General features: G+C 49.9%; 1 protein-coding gene across 1 annotated transcript in view; it reads right to left on the reverse strand.

Annotated features, from left to right (window-relative positions):
* The window catches only part of DNER (delta/notch like EGF repeat containing), a 332,962-nt gene that overhangs the window by 109,541 nt on the left and 209,487 nt on the right, over positions 1 to 13,934 (reverse strand). The window contains exon 7 of the mRNA XM_056122053.1: positions 4,372 to 4,485. Coding sequence (XP_055978028.1) covers positions 4,372 to 4,485 — 114 coding nt within the window. The remainder of the gene's footprint in view (positions 1 to 4,371; positions 4,486 to 13,934) is intronic.

Genomic DNA, 13,934 nt, shown 5'->3' on the forward strand with positions numbered 1-13,934 from the left:
GCCAGGAGTAATCCCCTGTGCATCGCCAGGTGTGACCCAAAAAGCTTTAAAAAAATAAACTTTGAATGCTACGTGGTCACCAGGGTTGAAATGTGTCATTCTGCTCTCAGTGCTTCCCCTGGGAGGGCCTCCACTTCCAGCTTCCAGTTGCATCCATCACCCATCTCCCCGGTCATCTGGTGTGACCCCCCTCAATCCCACCACCAAAGGTTCAGGATACCACCCCTTCTCCAAAAAGACCTCTCTGCTTATTCCATCCATCCAGCAGGAACCAGCGAAGCCAAGTCCAGGAACTGGTTGTTTGTTTTAAAATTAATGTTAATTACTCACAGTCTACACACAAATGAGCCACAACCTATCCTTCCCCCAAATCATCAAAAACCCAACAATACTGGGGAGGAGCCATAGCCCAGTGGGGAGGGCGTATGCCTTGCATGTGGTCAAACTGGTTTCAATCCCCGGCATCCTATATGGTCCCCTGAGCACCGCCAGGAGTAATTCCTGAGTGCAGATCCAGAAGTAACCCCTGAGCATCGCCGGGTGTGACCCAAAAAGAAAAGAAAAAAAAAGCAACAATACTGGGGAAAGTCTTTGACTGAGGATTCCAAGCCATCCTGTTCACCCTTCAACGATTCTACCCTGTCCAGGCTAGGCTGCCACACTTCCCTGGGCTTTATCGAGATAGCTCGGAGGAATGGTGGGACCGTGAGATAAAGCACCATTCCCAGATGCCCTGTGGATGTCTCTGGTTAAACAGCACTGTCCAGGCCCACATCTCTGCACCTGGCCCTGGTTTCGTTTCTTTCACTTCCGGACCCCCGAGCCACCGCTGGCTGGTTTCCCATTAGGCTGTTAGCAGGGTCTCCCAAGACCCAAGCATTCCCTCCTCCCCTCCCCCTCCCCCATGTCTCTCCATGAGCAGCATCACCAGCCTGCCCGCCTGCCCACCCCCGCCTGCCCAGGTCCTCTGCACCCCCAGGGACCCTGCCTCCCACCCTGGAGCCCTCATCCTCCCCTCCCGCATGTCCACCCTTCTCTGCCGAGCCGCCACCCAGTCTGCGCACTGAATTTCCACACGGCTCACGTTTCTCCTTCTTCCCACAAGCTTCTCTATCCAGGCGCCACTCCTCTGGGCTCCAACTGAGGCTCTCGGACCCCTGCTGGGGTTCACTGATGACTCAGAAATAAAACAGCATCCCCCCCAGGGGTAAGAAGTGGTCCTGTAGGGGCCAGAGTAATAGCACAGCAGATAGGGTGTTTGCCTTGCATGCAGCCAAGCTGGGTTCAATTCTCAGCATCCCATATGGTCCTCCAAGCACCGCCAGGAGTAATTCCCGAGTGCAGAACCAGAAGCAATCCCTGTGCATCACCAGGTGTGACCCAAAAATTTTTTAAAAAGCCTTAAAGGAATGGTTCTTTTTCGGGCTCCCTTTTTCCTGGTCTGTAAAAGCATGAGTACAGGCTGAAACACCCTCTTCACCAGCTCACGGTGCAGGGGTCCCAAGGTTCAGTACACAGAGCAGGCCAGCTGTGCCTTCTGCCGGTAATGACATCCTTAGCTGTGCACCCAGACCCAGTCAGTTTTACTTACACCCTAGCACCCAGCAGGAACGGCCAGCACATTGTAAATAATTGGGAAAATGAAGGCAAAGAGAAAGCAAAATTCCTGGGTCTTAGTTCCCAAACCAGCCTCTGTCACCCCAGGGTGACTTTTGGACAAAACACCACCTCCATGCGCTCTGGAAGCAAGCAACGCTGTCTACTGTCCACTGTCCTCCCGTTGTTCATCCATTTGCTCGAGCGGGCCCAGTAACATCTCCATTGTGACAATTGCTACTGTGTTTGGCATATCGAATAGGTCATGGGGAGCTTGCCAGGCTTTGCCATGTGGGCAAGATTCTCTCAGTAGCTTGCCGGGCTCTCCGAGAGGGGCAGAGGAATCGAACTCGGGTCGGCCATGTTGGCTGCGTGCAAGGCAAACGCCCTACTGCTGTGCTATTGCTCCGGAAAGCACACCTGGAGGTTTCCAAAGTTCTCTCACCATCAATTTCCTCTGATCCCAGAATGGTCCAAGGAAGGAAGCAGGACTTCCATCCCCACTCGTCACCCACCAAGGAGGTACCTGGCAGGGAAGACTGCCAGCCACCAGTCAGCCTGTCCGGGTTCCCAGTGCAGTCACGATGGAACCAGGAGACCACTGACTCGGGTGGCCACGGGCAGGCTGGGGGAAGCCCAGGCTGCTACAGAGAGTCGCAGAGGGGCGATGTGCCTGGCCACCAGCCCCCCCACCCCATCCTAGGTTGAAGACAGTGGGATTTGGTGGCCATCCCGCAGAAATGGAAAGGTGGGAAACCATTCTTCTGCCTCAGTCCTACAAGCCATCCACGGGTCAGAACACAGAACCGGGGCTGGCCACAGAGGTAAGAAGGTTCAAGGTCACTGCCTTAAGGACATGCAAGGAGGGGCTGGAGCGATAGCACAGCAGGTAGGGTGTTTGCCTTGCACAAGGCCGACCTAGGTTCGATTCCCAACATCTCATTTGTTCCCCCGAAAACCCCCAGGGGTAATTCCTGAGTGCATGAGCCAGGAGTAACCCCTGTGCAATGCCAGGTGTGACCCAAGAAAGAAAAAAAAAGAGAGAGAGAAAGAGATGGAAGGAAAGAGGTGCAGGGCCGTCCTGCCACCCACTCTGTTCTGTAACCACACATACTGGAGATAGAAAGAAAACCGAGCTGGACACAGCCCTCTACTCCAGCCCTGTCCAGGCAGTGTGTGTGTGTGTGAGTGTATGTGTTTGTGTGTGTGGGGGGGGGGGGGAGAGGGAGGAGGCAGAGGGCACAAACAGAACAGGTCTTCAAATCAGAAACCAGCAGAAGGCAGCACTGGTCACTGGTGCTGCTCCCAAGAGCCCCTGGACCTGGGAGTATGAGGAAGACAGCGGTCAGCTGTCAATACTCCCCTCCCAGATGGGGCTCAGGGCAGGTTTGGGACAGAGATTTTTCCTCGCAAGCTCAGACTCTGCCCTTCACCCCTGCAGACGATGCCTTTCTGTTTCAGGAATGTCGTGTGTGTGTGTGTGTGTGTGTGTGTGTGTGTGTGTGTGTGTGTGTGTGTGTGTGTGTATCAGGATGCAGACAATGCCTTTCTGTTTCAGGAATGTCGTGTGTGTGTGTGTGTGTGTGTGCGTGTGTGTGTGTGTGGATCAGGAGCTTACACGCTGGTCTTAAGTAGGGAGAAAAACTCTAATATCATGTTCCTCTTAGGACATGAAAGGTTTAAAGTAATCCCTTCCGTAACATCCCTCCAAGCAGTCACGAGAACAAAAACTTTCTCCAAGTACAGAATTACTCCTTGAATACCAGCTCAACAGCTATGATTAGCTGCTGCCTGCTTCTTTGGGTAAAACTGCTTCAAGTGTAAAACTGGGTTTCAAATAAAAGGAGCACCAAAGTTGGGACTTTCCAGATGACCTGAATTTTCTCAAACATTAAAAAATTGATTTAGGGCCAGAGCGATAGGACAGCAGGTAGGGCATTTGCCATGCATGCGGCCGACCCAGATTCGATCCCTGGCATCCCATATGGCTCGCCGAGCACCACCCAGAGTGTTTCTTGAGAGCAGAGCCAGGAGTGACCCCTGAGCACCACCAGGTGTGACCCATAACGCTAAAAAATTGATTTAAAAGCAAAAACAAGGAGTGGGGGTTAGGAAAGGAAATCTGGGAATACTGATGGAGGGAAGTTGACACCAGTGACAGAATTAGTGATGGGACATTATGTGTCAAAACCCTAACTATTAGTAACTTTGTAAATCATGGTCCTTTAATAAAATAAAATTTTGGAAAAAAAAAAGCAGGATGGAGAGATGGTACTGGGGTGCCCTATGCATTGCCATGGTGGGGTCAGAGGTCATTGAGCATGAGTTTCTGAGAAGAGCTTCTAGATCCTGTGAGCATTTTCTGGGATTCCCCCCAAATGAAATAAAACCAAAAGCAGGTGAAGTTTATTTTGAACACTTTTTTGTGCAAACAGTATCAAAATTCACTGTACCTCTGTGTGTGAATGAAGTGAATTCTGACTTGTACTTTTTATTAAAATAGAAGTCATTACAAGTGAAATTCCACCATTAGGGGGAAAATAGCATCCAGTTAATTATACTAACTTTTTTCCTGTACAAATCACAGAATCATTAGTCTACTAGTTTTCCAGCATTGTTTTCAAGCTTTTGGAGCATTGAGCTAAAATAAAAGGCCATCTATCTTGCTGTACAGGAAGCAGCAAAATCAAAAAGCTCTTTTGGATGATGTCTTTTCTAAAGTGGAAAGCAGATCAAACGAGTTTCTGGCTGAATTCAGGAAAGGCAAGTGCTTACCTTCTGGGCACTGGCAGCTGAATCCACCGAGATCCGAGATGCACGTTCCCCCATTTCTGCAGGGGTCCAGGACGCAATAGTCTATCTTGGATTGGCAACGCTCTCCAGTGTAACCTGAACAAAACAAGAGATGCAGCTATAAGGTCTGTCACTCGGACCCCTGTGTGAATTGGAAGCAGTAGGCCAAATAAGTTTAGGAACTTTTGTTCTAAGGAACAAAGCATCTTGAACCCCAACAGAGGAAGATCTTAAAACTGTCGCCTCAGAGAAAAAAAAAATCCTGAAAAAGAGTCAGAATCTAATTAGCTCAGAGGTGTGTATTCCCAGCAGACGGAGTATCAGATTTGTGGACTTCAAAGGTTTTTAGAGAAAAAGTTTGACAATCACTTTCTTTAAACTTTTTACATGCTTCAACGCAGATGCTAAGAGCGACACATAGCTTCAACACCTACGAATACAAAGTCCACAGAATTCCTTCCAGGCACCTCAAAGCTTCATGATTTCCTGACCAAGCATCTTAAAGTCAATCTCACCTCACTTACAAATCCTTTGGCATGCACCACTGACTAAAATTTTTTTAAAAGATCACTTTCAATGACTTCTTTAATCAGCGTTTGGTCTCATTGACAAATGTAGTTTTTAACTAGATTTATTAAAATCAATAGTTTCTTCGTAAGAATCACAGTAATCTGCTATCCACAGCCTTCCTGGGGTTATTCTATCAGCCTTGATGAAGAAACATGATTAATTAAACCTCTATGCACAGTGAATCTGGGTTAGGAGAATTTCCGTCTAAAAGGCTGGTCCGCGTTCGCAATGTTTGGGTTACCTGGGATGGTCACATTGATCTTTGGGGTCCCCCTGGCATGGAGTGGAAGACATACTGAAGTCTCCCAGTGCCTGAGATAGTCTAGAAGAATAGCATTTTCTCACCCAAATGCCAAAAGCTTTTGCTCCAAGGAAAAAAAACTGACTAGGGAATTAACTACTCTATCATTCTTCTGCATTCCTGAGCTTTATAGCTTTAATAAAGATTTTGAATATGTGAGAAACCTGAACCTAAAAAGAGAAAAGCCAAGGGTAACTAACTAGACCGTAAAGTATACTCTGGCATGCCGGTGGGTTGGGTACGAGGAGATGAAACCAGCGGAGAAGGCGAGTGGGAGGGTGGAAGGGAAGTGAGAGGCAGACTTGGGATGGTGCAGGATTACTGAACATCCTGTCATAGGGGAAACCAGTTAATCAGCTACTAGCCAGGACCTGCCCATGGGTTGGCTCAATCTAGACATTGTCTATCCCAGACCAGATATTCTCGGCCTCTGGGCCTTAGAGTTGGAATTTCCAGGGCACTATTGCTGTCCACCACAATCCCACCAGGTGGATGCAGAAAGGAGACTCCAAGGTCAGAAGCCAAATGTCCTGGGCTGGCTACAGGGGCTGTGAAACCCCAGAGGATCACTGCCTGGACCCCAACATGCAGTGAGCTCCCGGCAGGAACCAGACAAGTCTCCAGGCTCTGATCCCTGTGTAACATTCTCAGCTGGATATACACGATCCTTCCTTGGTCTTCTGTCATGTGCTCTCCTGACCCAGGAGACTCAGCTGAATGAGGGACCAGGAGATATGCAGAGAAACAAAGAGCCTTCAAAGCTTCAAATGCCTGGTTGCCATCTGTCTTGCTGGATGTTAGCCTCTTCCTTGGAGAATAAAAAAACATGCAGGTGCCCTTCTGAAATATTTTCTTTTCTTGTCAAAATGGGTCACCCCGGAAACAAAGTAGGTGATGTTGAAATGAGGCAGAAATGTTGTCAATCTTAGCATGTGGGGAATACAATGGGGGCAGTTCCATGTCTGTTCTGGGAGACCTGGCTCTGGCTCAGACATAGAAACAGGCATTTGAGCTCAAAGGTCCAGGCCATAGAGTCCAACTGGGTAAAGCAGAGAGGAAGCTGGAAAAGATCTAAGCCATAGAGTCCAGTTGGGTGAGGTAGAGAGGAAGCAAGTAAAGATCTAGACCATAGAGTCCAGGTTGGGTAAGGCAGAGAGGAAGCAGGTACAGATCTAGGCCATAGAGTCCAGGCTGGGTAAGATAGAGAGGAAGCAGAAAAGGGGAGAATGTCGTTCAGATGCTTTTGAAACTGCAGAGCAGTGACCTTTTTTCCAGTTCCCCCATGACCAAAGTCTATATTTAATTCAGGAGGCAACTATCAGTCACTGTCAAGCAGTGATTCGCCCCCTCCTTGGAGCCAAATCACAGCCTACAGGGCACCTGGTCCATCCCAGAGCCTCTGCGACAAAATGGCTTATGCTGTCTGGGTACGAGCATCACTGGCTCTCACTGATGCTCGCAGTGGCCTCCTGGCCCTCGTTCCTCCATCTCTCCCGCAGTCCATCCTAAAGTCCCCTTTGGAGGAGCCGGAGAGGTCTTTCCAAGACATAAATCTATGATTCCTCCCAGAATTTAGGCCCTCCCAGTGACTCTCCCTAAGCTCAGAATCAAACCCAAACACTCCCCCACAGCTACAAAGCACAACCCCTCTGGCTGTGCCCCTTCCTCTTTGTCTACACCCCCTAGAGCCCACCAGGATCCTCACCCCCTAGTCTCCACCTATCTTACCCTGCTGTCACCTGGCCGGGGCTGTATAGCACAGCAGCAGAGCACTTACTTGCCTTGCATGCAGGAGGCCTTGGGTTCAACCCCAAGCCTCGAGAAAACAAAATGCCAAGCATAATGGTGAGCCCAGCGGTGTGGCATGGGTGAGGTCAGGACAGTGAGGGGCCATGCCCTGGAAATGACCTAGAAGAGAGAGCCACAAACTGGACCTGTGGCAGGCCTGGTGGAACTGAAGCAGCTCTGCAAATAAAGATGCAGAGACTAAAAATGGGTTCGCTAGGGGCTGGAGAGAGCTCAATGGGCTGAGCACATACTTTGCTTGCAGGAGGTCCCAGTTTGATCCCTGGCATCACTTGGTTCCCCCAGGACTGCCCCTGAGCACAGAACCTGGAGGAGCCTCTGAGCACTGCCTGGTGTGGCCCCAACAAAATGAGTGCCACATCTACAAGGTTCTCCTGAACTCTGTGCTGGAGGCTTCTGTGCCACCCCTATCAGCACCAACTCAGTACTTTGTCCTACTAATCACTGAATCCTCCGTTGAAGCAATAAATGAACTTGCTTAAAGCTTTGGCCCTAAAACCAGCCAGCTCCATTAGCATCTCTCTCAGCAATCAATTCCAGAACAGCATGGGTGAAATGGGCTAGTTACACTTGTCCTAACCCACTCCATGAAGATAAATAACATTGCTTTTCAGCTGTTTAGAAACCTTTTATCTTAGAGCTGAGAGATGGTCCAAGAGTTTGAGGTGCACATACTTTTGCAAGGGCTGGAGCGATAGCACAGTGGGTAGGGCGTTTGCCTTGCATGTGCCAGACCTGGGTTTGATTCCTCCATCCCTCTTGGAGAGCCTGGAAAGCTACCAAGAGTATCCCAAAGCCTGGCAAGCTCCCTGTGGCGTATTTGATATGCCAAAAAACGGTAGCAACAAGTCTCACAATGGAGACGTTACTGATGTCCGCTCGAGCAAATCAATGAACAACAGGAGGACAGTGCTACAGTGCGTACTTTGCAAGCTGCTGACCCCGTTCTCAATCCCCAGCACCACATGTCCCTCCCCGCCACCAAGTATCCCTAGGGACAATGCCCTGAAGGCTCTGAACATGCCCAGTCAGGCCAGCCCAGGAGTTCCCAGCACCTCAGGCCTCAGATACAAATTACTGGCCTGGTTAGCTGAGAAATGCTGGGACAGGCCCCAAGGTCTCCTAAGCACTGATAAAGCCCAGACTCACCCCACCCCTCACCCCTGGAGGAAAAAAAATCCTACCAAGTTATTATTTCAAAAATGTGCTCTGGAATCTTCCTTTGCCCTGAGGTGGCCTCTCTTTCCCATTGGGGGGAACATGGCAATCAGTTCTTTCCTGGCTAAAGTCAGCCCCGGGCACGACTTCTCCAACCAGTGCTCAGGACTAGTGCTCAACAGGGCCTGCAGCAATGCGGGGCAGTGGGGTGAGGTGGACACAGATGCTTCCTCCAGCCACAGGGCTGCCCCCTCCCAGGCCCCTGTTGGGGCACAGACCCACCCCTATCACAGCAGTGTCTAAGCCCAGAAGTCCCCAAGAACAGACTCGAGAAACCAACTCTGATTTAAATCCATAAACTGAGACCCTAAAGGCTGAAAAGCTATGATTTTTGTCCCAGCACCTCTTCCTTTTCCTTGACACAGAAACTAGGACTTCAGTAGGTGGAGAAACAGCCCCTGGAGGCCACTTGAAAGAGTCAGAACTCTTAGATGTATACATGACCTCTAGCACATTGAAGACCTCCCCCACTCCCCCAGTCTAAATTTACTTGACTCTAAAAGTTTCACAACTCCTGACTCCCCTGAGTCCAGGCACCCGTGAAGGTCAATGAAGAACAACTGGTTCCGAGTGATTCCTAAGTACAGAGCCTGGAGTAATCCCTAAGCATCTCCAGGTGTGGCCCCAAAGACATAAATAAATGAATAAATAAAAATTATAGGAGGCATAACTAAAGTTGGTTAATAACTTCTTAGGGAAAAAAATGTTTATACTTTGAATTGTTTCTCCTTTCCAGTACAACCAATGCTGTGTGTGATGCTTACTTCATGATACCTCCACTAAAATAGCTACTATATACTATATATATATATTTTTTTTCCATTTATTCCTCTGTGCCGCTTTGGCTCTGAGGACGCATGGATGGCTCCTTCAGAGCGCTGTCCTGAAGGCTTCAAGGTGGAAACTGCTGTGAGCTATTTTGAGCGTTTTGACTCTTTAAATAGCCGAGCCTGTGTGGCAAGGCAGAGATCCTGGATTTGTCCTGAAAGGCTGACAGAGCAAGCCCAACAGCCTCAACACTTCTGTATGGGGGTACATGAAGCATGAGGGGGCCTTAGGCATAGCTGAGAGCCTAATATAAACACACCAGACCAAGGAATAGACAGCGGGGGTCTGCGCCCCATCAAAGCATCCCAGTTCACACTCATTCAATTCTGACGTTCAGAGGGCAGAAATTATTTAACGAGAAAACGAGTAAAATGTGTAGTGCTGGGCAGGGGCGGTGCATGCTAGATGACAGGAACTTATGCAAGCATGATCTCCAAGCCCACGGCAGAGGAGGTTGGAGGGGAGGCCAATCTGACAAAGCAGAACTCCAGAAAGACTATGTCGCGGGAAGCAAAGCATGAAAAACAGTCACCTTTGGCGGGATGGGGAACATGTACCTCCAGGTTCAAAACCGTCATCACCTCTAGGTACACAGCTAGGGTATGCCAAGGAAAGAGGCCATTTGGCGAGCCCCAGGACTGGAAGGACAGTTCGGTGATCTGCCAGGGGTGCTCGGACAAAGACCCGTGTTGAGGGTCATCCATCACTTCTACCCGAATGGATGAAGAATGGTCCCACAGATGTGCTAACCAGTGAGCATGATATTAATCACAGGTATCCTGGGATCCAGAGCAGTCTGCGCTGTGCCCAGCACATAGTACAGGAAGCACAGAGCAAGGACTGTGTGGTTTGTGGGTTCTAACACTGCCCAGAACCCTGCTTGCATGGTTTCATCTCTCAGCATTGAAGAGACAGTTCAGAGCAGTGTGCCTCTGAGTGTGTCCCCCAACCAGCAGGTGGAATCAGTGTTTGCTAGAGGGGGCATCACAGGACAAATGCACCAGAGCATCAGAAAACCAGGGTGGACCCAGCAAGGTGAGTTCTGAGAAGCCCCCTGGGGGAACATAGCAAGTGTGAAAAAACCCTAGTCTATCAAACCAGCTGCAAATCATTTTAAAACATCAAATACATGCAGGAGCCATAGTCCAATTGGAAGGGCACCTGCCTTGCATACAGCAAACCCAGCCAGGTTTGATCCCCGGCATCCCATAGGATCCCCTGAGCACTGGCAAGAGTGATTCCTGAGTGCGGAGCCAGGAGTGACCTCTGAGCATCACCAGGTGTGGGCACCCCCAAACAAAAACAAACAAACAAAACAAGCCATCAAAATATTCCTCTTGTGCATTTAGGAATGATATGCACAGAATGAAGATTTCAAAGGAAAATGGAGCAGAAACAATGTCAAACCTGCCATCATGTGCCAAAGTCCGCATGGCAGGCACTGTTGACATGTGGCTCTTGTGTTAGGGGACCTGTAGGCTCAATGTCTGGGCCAGTCTTGACACCTTTCAGGTCCCCAGGACCTAGTGCAAAGCCAAAGTCATCACTACAGGGTTCTGCTCAGAGTGTCACTATTTGAAAATCATCCCTGTCATTCCCTTCCCCTAGATTCCCAAATCAGAAACAGCAGTGTCAAGATTCCACAGGCCAATGCCTCTGACTTCCCATCTGAGTACCGCAGGGGAGACCGCGAGACAGTTCCTTTCATTGGGAACATCCTCGTGACAACCCTGGGGAAATGAAAAAGCAAAACAGAGGAAACTTTAAGTTAATGATAAACGAATGCATGGCACAGCCGAGTTCAGAGACAGACTAGGGACAATTCTGAGTTCCAGACACTGAAGAGGCTTCGGGAGAGACATATCCTCCATATAGGGGGGCTTTGGGGGCAGCGTGAAACTTCACAATCAAAAGAGGGAAACTCTGCCTGCCTCCCCAACTTGTTTTCACCCACAAGCCCGTTTTACCAAAGAGATTTTTCTGCAACCTCAAGTGCATCAGTATACAAAGAGGCTCGTGGATCCAACACTTTACTGGTAATAAACCAGAAAAGGGGGCCAAGGGGAGAATATAGTGGTACTCAGGAGCATAGTGTGAGTGCAGCCAGTGGAAGCAGAGGTGAGTTAAGGAGGGTCAGGGCTGAGCATTGGGAAAAGGTGGAAGCGGACTCAAGAGCACTGTCCAGGGCTATTGGGTAAGTGGGGCAGGAAGCTGCTTCGAAAGCCAGGAGCACCGTGAGGTGGAGAGTCCCAGAACCTGGTGCAAATGACAGCAGACATGGTCACAGGGACACAGTTTCACAGTGAAGAGAAAGGAAGTGTAAGGATGGGCCGGACAGTTACTCATTGGATCCAGAGTATTGTGTGGAGAGTGAAGATGGACAGTGGGAGAGGGCTGTGGGGGACCAGGGAGGGGAGTAGAGGCAGAACCAACAAAGGCAGCAGCCAGATTGGTCTTCAAACATTAAATGTAATCCATTATTGTGAACTACATTATAAGGACTGTCCTCCCATTGTTCATTGATTTTTGCTCGAGCAGGCATCAGTAACATCTCCATTGTGAGACTTCTTGATACTGTTTTTGGCATATCGAATATGCCACAGGGAGCTTGCCAGGCTCTGCCGTGTGGTCGGGATACCCTCAGTAGCTTGCTGGGCTCTCCAAGAAGGACAGAGGAATCGAACCTGGGTCACTTACTGGTGTCCGCTCGAGCAAATTTTATTTAAAAATAAAATTATGATAGAAAGAAAGGTAAAGGTAAAGGCCCTCCCGTTGATCGTCGATTTGCTCGAGCGGGCCCAGTAACGTCTCCATTGGAGACTTTGTTGTTACTGTGTCTGGCATATCGAATACTCTCAGTAGCTTGCCGGGCTCTCTGAGAGGGGCAGAGGAATCGAACTTGGGTCGGCCATGTTGGCCGCTTGTAAGGCGAACGCCCTACCCGCTGTGCTATCGCTCTATCCCAAAACCCGAGTTCGATTCCTCCGCCCCTCTCGGAGAGCCCGGCAAGCTACCGAGAGCATTCAATATGCCAGACACAGTAACAACAAAGTCTCCAATGGAGATGTTACTGGGCCCGCTCGAGCAAATCGACAATCAACGGGAGGGCCTTTACCTTTACCTTAAAATTATGATAAATAAAAAAAAATAAACAGCAACCAGGATGGACAATTGGCCTTGTCGGAGGGATGCTGCACGCAGCGAACCCCAAATCTATGCAGACAAGTAGCCAGGAGGGGCACGGAGAGAAGGCAGAAAGGGAGGGAGGGAAAGAGCCTGGAGGAAATGAGGAAGGAAGGTGCAAGTGAAAATGGGGTTCCCCATGGAATGACCCCAACAGCCGCAGGTGGAAGGGATCCTGTGTCCACCAAGAGGAGGACAGACCAGCAGTGTGAACTGTAGCCATACGAGGGAAGATGGATCCAGCATCCAGCATGGTGGGGGCCACGGGTCCAGGCCACCTCACACATCAGCCCTGAAGCAGGATGCTCAGGAGAAGAATCCAGGCTCCACACGCATCCCCTCAGCTGGCCGACATGGAGAGGAAACTGCAGACAGAAAACAGAATCATGCTTGCCTAGGGCATGTGCCCATGTGTGTGTGTGTGTGTGTGTTGGTGTGTGTGTGTGTGTGCGTGTGTGTGTGTGGCTTCTGTGCAGAAAGAGGTGGACTAGCAGCTCACTAAAGAGTGGGGCACTGTTCTGTAGGGTGATGAGAATGTTCTTTAATTGACCAGGGTGACCAACTCCTGAACCTATTAAACAACGATTGAATCACATACTTCAAAAACCTATGGGCTCTAGAGCATAAAGATTTTTGGTTTGGGGGCCACACCCCACTGGTGCTCAGGGCTCACTCCTGGCTCTGCACTAAGGGATCCCTCCTGGCAGAGCTCAGGGGACCAGATGGGGATCAAGTCTGGGCTGGCCACGAGCAAGGCCGGCACCCAACCTGCTGTACTATTGCCTCAGCCCCTTTTTCCTGTTTGTTAGTGTTTTCAGAAAAGCTTGGGTACCATTACATTTTGGGTACCATTCACAGCTCAGCATTCCATCCTGACTCACACTCCATTCACATGGGAGCGTTTTTAGCATCACCTTCGGACGTCTCCTAAATCCCAGCCTTCCATTGCCCCAGCCCTCTGAGAGTCCTGCTGCCCTCTCCATCCTGGACATTCAGTGTCCTCCTTCCCAAGGTGTGACCTGCTCACACTCTCAATTTCCTTCCTGCCAATATCAGAACCACATCTCCACTTCCTCCCTGGCCTGGCCCAGCAAGCCCCTCCCAGTCTTGCCCCTGCCTCTCCTGAGTCCTGGCCTCTTCCAGTGCTCAGGGCACATTCCTACCTTGGCATGTGCCACCTCCCCCTCTGCTCCCCATCATGCCCACCAGCTCATTTCCTCGTGTCTCTCAACACCAATATTTCTCCCTCCATGAGGCGTTAGCTTTTCTCCTGCCCTGTGTCTCAGCTCACATGCTCTTACTCTCTCGTTTCCACTTGGTTCCTCTCTCCTCACAGCATTCATCACTGCCTGACTCCTTCCCTTCACACACACACACACACACACACACACACACACACACACTACAAAGTTCTGCACACCTTTGCACAAACGGACACACAAGCATTCACAGATGCAACCAAAAACCGATGGCACGTGTTATTCGTCATTCTCCCAGCCCGCTCTCAGCGGTACACGACAGAGGGTCAAAAAAACTGATCGAGTAAGTGAAAAATCCCTGAAACAACCCCTTACTTAAAGGGCCAAGGGGGCAACTGAGCAAGAGGCTGAACCCTGCGGCCAAGCATTTCATGCACGAG

Source organism: Sorex fumeus, unplaced genomic scaffold (genome assembly GCF_029834395.1).
Source record: "Sorex fumeus unplaced genomic scaffold, SorFum_2.1 ptg000005l, whole genome shotgun sequence".
Lineage (NCBI taxonomy): Eukaryota > Metazoa > Chordata > Mammalia > Eulipotyphla > Soricidae > Sorex > Sorex fumeus.